Source organism: Myotis davidii, unplaced genomic scaffold, assembly GCF_000327345.1.
Source record: "Myotis davidii unplaced genomic scaffold, ASM32734v1 scaffold914, whole genome shotgun sequence".
Lineage (NCBI taxonomy): Eukaryota > Metazoa > Chordata > Mammalia > Chiroptera > Vespertilionidae > Myotis > Myotis davidii.
This window is the reverse complement of record NW_006285484.1, coordinates 656,478-666,629: the sequence shown is the minus strand read 5'-3', so window position 1 is coordinate 666,629 and position 10,152 is coordinate 656,478. Positions and strand designations below refer to the sequence as shown.

General features: G+C 40.6%; 1 protein-coding gene across 2 annotated transcripts in view; it reads left to right on the top strand.

Moving 5' to 3' along the window:
- The first annotated feature begins 2,018 nt into the window (after positions 1 to 2,018).
- Positions 2,019 to 10,152, top strand: part of CDK15 (cyclin-dependent kinase 15) — a 71,220-nt gene continuing 63,086 nt past the window's right edge. Inside the window, exons 1-4 of one of the 2 annotated variants that reach the window (XM_006756236.2) lie at positions 2,019 to 2,639; positions 3,414 to 3,563; positions 3,780 to 3,880; positions 9,100 to 9,179. In XM_006756236.2, the coding sequence (XP_006756299.1) occupies positions 2,517 to 2,639; positions 3,414 to 3,563; positions 3,780 to 3,880; positions 9,100 to 9,179 (454 nt within the window). In that variant the 5' untranslated portion in view covers positions 2,019 to 2,516. The remainder of the gene's footprint in view (positions 2,640 to 3,413; positions 3,564 to 3,779; positions 3,881 to 9,099; positions 9,180 to 10,152) is intronic. The other variant, XM_015559103.1, reaches the window with a different exon arrangement.

Here is a 10,152-nt window from a genome sequence, read left to right as displayed (position 1 = left end):
GCATCTGTTGAAGCTCTTAAGATTTCTGAATTATCTTCTTTTTTTATGTCATTGATTTGTTAGATAAAGCAGGTTATTCATCTTTGCTGATATCGCTGTTTGCTTCCTTGTAGTGTTATTTAACTTCTCTGCCCTCTGTATTGTAATTTGGTATGAGATCTAGACACTTGATTAGGTTCAGACTAAATTTTTTTCTTTAGTCAAAACTACATCAGCCCTGGCGGGTGGCTCAGTTTGGAGCACCACCCTGTGCACCAAGAGGTGGTAAGTTCGATTCCCACCAGGGCACATATCTAGGCTATGGGTTTCATCCCCAGTCAGGGCACTTACAGGAGGCAACCAATCGCTGTTTCTCTCTCACATCGATGTCTCTCTTCTCTCACATCTATGTCTCTCTCTCTCTCTCTCTCTCTCTCTCTCTCTCTCTCTTTCTCTCTCTAAAATCAATAAAAACATATCCTGCCCAGCTGGTGTGGCTCAGGGGTTGAGCACCAACCAATCAACCAGGAGGTCACAGTTCGATTCCAGGTCAGGGCACATGCCTGTGTTGCAGGTTCTATCCCCAGTGTGGGGTGTGCAAGAGACAGCCAATCAATGATTCTCTCTCATCATTGATGTTTCTACATCTCTCTCCTCCTCTTCTTCCTCTCTGAAATCAATAAATATATACTTTTTAAAAAAGTAACTTAATTGACTTTAGACAAAGCATGAATTATTTTATCTTTGAAAAATTTGAAGGATCTTTCACAGTTTCTCTCAGTAGCCCATTTTAGCATCAAAACAGAGCATTTTAAACCTTAAAAAAAATCAGGCAATGCTATTTCAGCAACTTGTGACTTAGGTGACTCACCCCCTGGGCTAATTCATGTGCTAGCCATTTAAAAATTAGAAAAGGTATGATCATTAGACGGTGATCGTGAAAAACTGTCTCAAACCTTGTCTGGGATATAACTTTTGTATGATAGCATTGACAATCTCCTTTTTAGGAAGAAATCACCATTTCTGACAAACTATAATCTAATTGTGATAAATTCTAAAGGGATTATGAAATATTCTGAGAAATTCGCTTTTCTCACTCTGTGTTGATTGTCAACCAAAAATTAAAGTCTTTAACCAAATACTATTTTATCTTTTCGTATTAATCTAAGTCAGTGGTTCTCAACCTTCCTAATGCCGCGGCCCTTTAATACAGCTCCTCATGTTGTGGTGATCCTCAATTTCATTGTTACAAGTTGAACATAATTAAAGCATAGTGATTAATCACAAAACAATATGTAATTATATATGTGTTTTCTGATGGTCTTAGGCGACCCCTGTGAAAGGGTCGTTTGACCCCCAAAGGGGTTGCGACCCACAGGTTGAGAACCGCTGATCTAAGTAGTCACCTAAAAAAAACAAAAACAAAAAACTACATGTCTCTAATTTGAGTGACTCTTTGAACTGGCCTGTTCTAGGTATTTTCTCTTGTGGCAATATTAAAATATTAAAATAAAACTTTAATACATGCTCATAATTAAATCATCTGAAAGGTTTTTTAAACCATTGTGAGGCTCATTATGTCAAATATACATAAATAAGCCTCATTTTTTTTTCTTTTAATGATGATGATTGTGTGTGTGTGTCCTACATTCTGTCTCACCCAGGTTAGCACATTATAGTGGCAATAATCAACCTTAGGAGTCTAGGAAAGTAAAAAGTTCTGTTCAAAGGCTACAAACTAGCTTAAGCTAGATCCTTGATGTGGCATCCTATTAATATCGTAAACATTAATTACACTGATGTGAAAGGAAGGGGGGAGAGGGAAGGACAGAGGAAAAGAAGGAGATATTTTATGCCAACTCCTCTCTCTCTGCCAGTGGGCAGCGGAATCTGTATTGGTATCTGTATTGTAAGAACAACCCGGGGACTCACCAGATAGTTTTTGAATGAATGAATGAATGAATGAATGACTACCCCTCTGGGAGTACCAGATAACTATTGCTTGAAGGTGAAGAGATGGAGTAAGCATCTTCAGCTTATTTCCTGTTTTATGATTCTGTGGTTTCTTTGACTTTTAAAAACTGGTTATGCAAATATATTTTAAAGCCTGAAAAGCAAAATGCTCTCAGAGAACAGGCAGGGGGAAAGCACATCTCAACGCATCCACTTGAATAATTCATATCATGATTGTTTACACGGACAAGCGCTGTCGATGCATAAAGACCACGTATACCCCCAGAGCTAACTTAGGGCTGGAATCTGACTGTAACGTGCCAAGTTCCCTTGCACCCAATAGCAGCCGACCTGCTTTCAGGGGTGCACACTGGGGAGCAGGCAGCGGCGGTTCCAGTGGAGGCTTTCTCCCTCCGATGAGGAAAAAACTGCTGAAGTCATGAGGCTGCCCCAGCAGAGCCCTCATGTGAGTCATATGAAAGCTCCAGCGCTGCTGACCTCTGGCAAAAAGGCAGTGACCGGGGACAGGAGAGGCCGAGAGGGAGAGCCTCCAGCGCCAGCTTTCTCCTGGAGCCTGGAAGACTATGGGCCAGGAGCTGTGCGCAAAGACGCTCCGGCCGGGCTGCAGCTGCCATCGCTGCTGGGAGGGAGGCGATGCGCGCAGCTGTCAGAGGAGAGCGCCCGAGAGGACGGAGGCTACCATCCAGGTACTTGTCTGCCAGCAGCAGCAGCATCTGTCTCTGCTGACAAACCCAGGAGAGCAGAGACCCACTCCCTTCCCCGTGACAGGCAGGGGCTGATGGTTCTGCGGTAGGTCTCAACCAATAAAAAGGAATTTCTATTAAAGTCACGGGGAATGTACGGCCATTGTTATCAAATTTGGAGATTTGCTTGTAAACCAAAAGGGAAAAATAACCCGAGGCTTTGAGCTGGAACTCAGTGGACTTGAGGTTGAGAAAGGAGTTGTTATTCTCCTGAAACCTCTCCAGGACTGAAGAGCAGGGCGACCTCCGCGTAAAAAGCACGTCTGCAGTATTGCTGTGCTGCGGACTTAAATGTTCAGTGATCAGCTCGTGGTGGTTAGCAATGCCATCCTAGAACGTTATCCCCCTACAGGGATAAATGAAGGGGACATGGCGGAGGGGGGCGGGGGGACAAGTGTGAGTTAAACAGAGAGACATTGGGAACCATCCATCAAAGAAATTTAGGTTAGCCAAGTTTTCAAGGACATATTTTTAGGTGAAGAAAGAATGTAGTGTTTCAACAATGGATATTCTTAAATTGTGTGTGTGTGTGTGTGTGTGTGTTTGTAAGTGATCTGACCTTCAGGAAAGGTGCCTTATGAGGGTACAGAAGCTTAGGAAATATTTGAAAAGTGAAAATCGGGCGCACACACAAAAAAATGAAAGAATTGTTTATGCCAGCCACTAGGTCTTGACATTGCAGGCATTTCATTCCTGCACTTTCCTTTTTTTCTCTAGCTAACGGACCTCAAAGAAGCATCACGTTCCATGACTTCATTTCACCCCAGGGGACGTCAGGCTGCCCATGCCCGGAAGTGCAAGAGTAAAAGGCCACGCAGTAACAGTGAGTCTTTTCAGGAAGAGGATCTCAGGCAGGGCTTTCAGTGGGTGAGTGAGCAGCTGATGCTGATCAAGAGGGTTTCATGTGTGCTCGGTCTAGCGAGGCTGCCCCCCGCCCCCTCCAGGGCAATTACTGAGCTGACCTTCCAAGTACATTCCAGCAAATTCCTCTGAGGGGATAGGGGCGGGGGGGAGGGAGTCAACACACAAAAAAAGTGCTCTTTCTGTCTTTCCCACCTCTCACCCCTACCTGTTCCCTTTAAGCCCACGAAGAGCCTCCTCCCTTTTGGGGCAGCCTCATCCTACTTGAACTTGGAGAAGCTGGGTGAAGGTTCCTATGCTACGGTTTACAAGGGGATTAGCAGGTGAGTGACCCATAGCTGGAGAGACTTTAGAGATGGGGATCCCTCCCCTTGGTTTGACATTGTAAAGCCAGGTGACACATTGCAGAAGTTCAGGACCCGTGCAAGACACCATGGCCAACAGGGAAAGGCATGATGACTTAAACCACCTTGCAAGAAAAGCACATTTCTCCTGCCCCAATTAAAACCAGCCCACTATAATGTTTATCAGCATTCCTTCTCTTGATTTCAATGTAAAGTAGGCGTGCTCTCCCCCTAAAATACAGTGGAAGTTTACAATGAAGGAGCAAACCTTGAGTTTGCTCCTTCATTCTTCCACTTGCCTTCAGAGGAGAAGCTGAAGTTCGTTTCTACAAAGCATGGTATATGCAAAAAGTGATTAATCCTGCGTTTTCTACACTCGTAAAATAAACAAAATGGCTGAAGAATAAAAAATACTGCTAATCCAGAAGCCAAGTGCCCATTTGGCTAACAATAAACTTTGTCAAACATATATGAAAGATCTGTGAACTCCACTGCTCTTTAGTTAAAAAAAAAAAAAAAAAAAGATGGAGGTCTGATTTCTTTATGTCACTTCAATGTTGAAAAATAAAATGGCTTAACTGAGGTATGTGCCCTTGACGGGAATCGAAACAGAACCCTTCAGTCTGAAGGCCAACGCTCTATCTACTGAGCCAAACTGGCAAGGGAGATGTCCAATATTTTAAGAGACAAAAAGCAAGTTACAGAACAATATGTGCCCTATGATGTCATTTAGAAAAAAAAAGCACTCAAATGTACTTATTATACATGTGTAAATTTGTATGTGCATAGTGGAGTCTGGAAAAAATACACAAGATATTCTTATTTGTTTATTTTTTTTAAAAAAATATTTTATTGATTTTTTTACAGAGAGGAAGAGAGAGAGATAAAGAGTTAGAAACATTGATGAGAGAGAAACATCGATCAGCTGCCTCCTGCACATCTCCTACTGGGGATGTACCCCCAACCCAGGTACATGCCCTTGACTGGAATCGAACCTGGGACCTTTCAGTCTGCAGGCCAACACTCTATCCAAACTAGTCAGGGCGATATTCTTAAAAGTAGATACTTCTAGTGGTTGATACTGGGATGGGAAAAGAAAGATCACTAAAACTTTTCACTTTATTCCTCAGCACAGAGACATTCATTATATTTGTAATTTAAGAGCAAATTTTAAAATATCATAGAGATAGATGCCAAAAAGGCTTGTGATAAAAGTTCAACATCAACTACTAGTTTTTAAAACTCTGAGCAAAATAGGAATGGGATGATACTTCCTCACTATGTTATAGAATATTTCACATCAACAGCCCACACACCTTTTGTTGTTGTTGTTAATTACTAGAGAGACAGCACCATTAAGTTAGAGATAGGCAAGAGTGCCCATTATCTTTTATTAGAGGCCCAGTGCATGAAATTTGTGCACTGAGGGGGGGGTGTCCCTCAGCCCAACCTGCACCCTCTCCAATCTGGGACCCCTCAGACATCTCCCTCACAATCCAGGACTGCTGGCTCCCAAGCGCTTGCCTGCCTGACTGCTTCTGTCTGCTGGCCTGATCTGCTTCTGCCTGCTGACCTGATCTGCTTGCCCCTAACTGCTTCTGCCTGCTGGCCTGATCACCCCCTAACCACTCCCCTGCCAGCCTGATCGACGCCTAACTCCTCCCCTGCTGGCCCGGTTGCCCCCAAACTGCCCTCCCCTGGCAGCCTGGTCACCCCTAACTGCCCTCCCCTGCTGGCCTGATCACCCACAACTGCCCTCCCCCGCTGCTGGCCATCTTGTGCGAGGGTGTGATGGTCAATTTGCATATTACCTCTTTATTATATAGTTAAGATTATCATTAATGTTCTAGCCAATGCAATGAGGAAAAGAAGAATGAATATCACTTTTTGGGGGGTTATAGACTTGTCTACCTAAAAACCCACGAAACCATCAAAATCAGTATGATAAACAGTAAGATCAGTTACAAAATAAAAATATCCTTATCAAAGTTGTCTTTATGTATTAGCAATAACCATTTAAGAGAAAATATAGTGGGAGAAATTATTCTCACAGTAGCAGTAACAAAAATCATTCGCTTCAACAAATAGGCAGGATTTATATAAAGATTTATTAAGGAACATTAAGCACTTGAAGAGCCATAAGGGCATTCATTATTTTTTTCATACGGGCACTCATTCAGTCTACTAATATTTTTTAAGCACCCACTGTGTGCCAGGCACTACTGTAGCCAATAAGGATTCCTCCGAGAACCCGACAAAACCCCTGCTCATATGGATTGTACTAGTGGGGAGGTGGGGGGGTGAGATAGACAATTATTAAACTTAGTAAAATACTGAGTTTGTCAGAGAGTGAAAAGTGCTTTGAAAAAGGATAAAACAGGGAAGAGGGGTTAGGGGTGGATTACTATTTTAAATAGAGTGATGAGAGGGGGCCGCACTGAGAAGGGAACACTTGAACAGACTCTGACACAGGGACGTGTGAGCTGTGCACAGCTGAGGTGGAAGAGCTCCAGGCAGAGGGAATGGCAGGTGAGGAATCCCTGAGGCCGGAGGAGGCCTGGTGCTGGGAGAGGAGAGTGGAAGCAGATGATGGCAGGGAGAAGTCGCAGCTGCAGTAGGACAGGTGTATAGGGTCTTGTAGATCATTCCAGGATACTGTTGTAAGGATATTTGGATTAGAACATCTAATAGTGCAAAGATGTTAATAATTCTCTAATTTAGAGTCTAACTGCATTGTAAATGTGTTCAAAAGCTACAATAATTAAAATAGTGTAGCACAAGTATAAGAAAAGACAGATCAAAGAAGTATGAGTTTTTAAAGTTCAGAATAGTCCCAAATCCAAGTATTAGTAAGATCTCATATATAATCATGGTGGCACTTCAAATCAGCAAGGAAAAGAAGACGATCCAATACATGGAGCTGGGTCAATTGTTAGCAACTTGGAAATATAAATTCCCAGTGGGTTAAAGAGTTAAATAAAAAATCCAGGAACTAGAAGAATAGATATGAGAATTCTGTGTGTACATAACACTTAAATCAGAACCCATAAGAGAAGATTGGAAGTGTCTATGGTGCCCCATCTGTCCAAGTATGTTCTACAAAGCCCCAATTTTGAGACACCTTAACAGAGGTTTTATTGAAAGAGTTACTGTGGTAAAATTGACACTGGGAACCCTAGAACAAACTAAAATGTGACCTTCATTGTAGGTGCTCTCAACATCTTTAAAATGTGCATGTATACCAGTACTATCTGAGAAAGGCTGAGAAAATTTTAAAGCATAAAGGATTTTCTAAACATATTTGACCAAAAAACTTTTTTGGAGTGGTGGTGAGAATTTCAGAGAGCTATGCTCTGAGTAAAACATTTTGTAGTGCCCCATGCCAGAGCAAACTGTGACCTTGAACCATAGCCTGGCCTCTGCCCATAGGCCCAGGTACTGAAGCAGGTTACACGGTTTGAGGGGGGTAGGAGGGGGGGGAGGAGTATTTTAGAAAATGTTGAACATCATAAAGTTTTTAAAGTTCAACATTTCAAAGACATGATAAGGCAACAAAAGAAATTGTTGAAGAGTATTTGCAAAATAGTTTAGTAAAATGGTGGGCAGATAAGGCAAATCATAAAAGAACAGAAAAGATCAATATTTATGAAAATTCAGTTCCACAACTAAAGACATAGAAATTAAAATGTGGTAATCTTTTTTTATCTATAAATAGGCCCAAAAGATGAAGATAAAAGCATGCTCTAAAAACAAACCCCACAAATGTGTAGCTATCCCACCCTCAATGAGGGGGAGTACAACTCCTCACTCCTTAAGTGTGAGCTACTCACAGGAACATTCTTCCCTAAGTATAGTGTTGGGGGTGGGGGTGGGGGGTAACTACAGGGAAGAAACCTGACAAACATTACCTCAGCCAGGTGATTAAGGCCAGCATCAAGTCATAATTATGATGATATGTGCCCTTACTATGGTGTGATGAAAATGGTACTCTACCTCCTCCAAACCCCAAACCCCAGTGTTATAATCATAAGAAAACCTCCAACAGAGAGGTATCCTACAAAATTCTTGACTAAGGTACCAAGGCGCTCAAAAGCAAGGAAAGTCTGGAAAATTGTCACAGCCAAGAGGAGCCTAAAGAGACATGACAACTACATGTAAACTGGTATTCTGGATGGGATCTTAGAACAGAAAAAGGACATTAGGCAAGAACTAAAGAAATCTTGGTAATCATATTGCAACATAAATGTATCAGAGCAACACATTGTACACCTTTAACTTGCACAACATATGCCAATTACATCTCAATTTAGAAGAAGACTAAGATAAAAACTTGATTTCAAGGGGACTGTCTAGGGTGGGGAAAAAAATGGACACATATGTAATACCCTTTGTAATAAAAAATAAAATTAAAAAAAAACTTGATTTCATAAATTTACACATCTACTGATATCTACTTTAGGAGAAATAAAAAGAAATAATAGTTACTGTAAGAAAACATTTCGAAATACAATGAAAAAGTCATAAATGCTATAAAAAGGAAAGGTAATATATATACCAGCAAATGAATGTTGAAGACTTAAAGATCGTCTGTACTCTATCACTTTTGTGCACGTGTGCATTTTGTCTTCCATGTGCACACAGTTTACAGTCGACCCTCAAACAACACGGGTCCACTTATACACAGGTTTTTTTCAACAAATGCCGTAAATGTACTTTCCTCTCCTTAGGATTTTCTTAGTAACATTTGATTTTCTCTAGCTTACTTTATTGTAAGGATGCAATGTACAATACATAAAACATACAAAATATGTGTTAATTGATTGTTTATGTACAAGCAAGGAGATGGTTAGGAGGTTAGTACAATGATTCAGATAAAAAATGAGGATAGCTGAGATAAGTGCACAAAGGAAAATAAAAGGAACAATATAGTACATCAAAATATTACGAGGAAGGATCTGATGGGGGGTGGGGGCATTCTCTGATTTCTGTATCTCCAAATTATTTTTATAATAAACATGGATCACTTTGGTAAAGAGAAAAAATGTTTTGGTATACATATACATATTATATGACTTTTAACACTATTTATTTTGAAAAATTGTAGATGCGTATGCTAGAATATATTTGGAAGGAAAACTTATTTATGTTAAATTGTAATGAGCCATCTTACTGTGCGCCCTTTCCCCCCATTCTTCTAGAATAAACAGACAACTAGTGGCTTTAAAAGTCATCAGCATGAATGAAGAGGAAGGAGTCCCATTTACAGCCATCCGAGAAGGTAAGAAGAGTGAAATGGACCCAACCGATATGTTTTAACTCATTGAATAGCAGGGGTGGGGGGGCGGTTTGGGGGGGTGCATTGAGTCTATCCATTCAATATCTAGCTTTTGATATTTCTAGAAGTAATATTATAATTGTAATTTTATTCTTCCTACCAGTTTTTCAAGTATAGTTACACTATCATTTTGCTACTCATTTTTGAGGAAATCAAGATTCAAAAATATTGTGTTAGTTGACCAAGACTATACACTCAATGAGTATTTATTTAGTATCTTCTTGTGTGTTTGGTCCCCATACTAAGTGCTAAGGCTATAGCTAATAACCTCAGAAAAATCCACATAAAAGATAAAATTAATAATATAATTATATAAATTCTTAGTAAACCATTTACTTGAAAATAATAAGTGGTTTAGATAGCATTTGAAAACCTCTTTGGGAAGGCATGTATGTCTATTGTTGTGCCTGTATTGTCTCTGAACCCTGGGGAGTACAGCAAGTGGGTGAGGATGGACTTGGGTTTGAATCTTAGATCTACCAATTACTAGTGTGACTGTGGGTAGATTACTTTACCTATTTAAGACTTGGCTTATTGCAGAGAGAGGATAATAATATTACCTATTTCTTTTCATTGTTATGAGGGTTAAATGAGAATATGCATTTAGAGCACTAATCACGGTCCATTTTCAGAATTCAACAAATGCTGGCCATTATCATTCCATTCTTGTTTTATTTCCCTCAGTGATGACTTGTTCACCACCAAAAAACCACTGTCGTGAATATAAATCTTTAAAATTCCATTTATTAACCTTTTACAAGAGCCATTTGAAACACAATGAGAATGGAATTGCTATCCATTTCATCAAAAACCCAGAGAAATGGCTCTTCCCGGGCCTCACTTTCCCCCTGTTAAACGACTTCATTCTCCCTTCTCTTCTGTATGTGCACGTCCTGCATGCACCACTCGGGGCGGG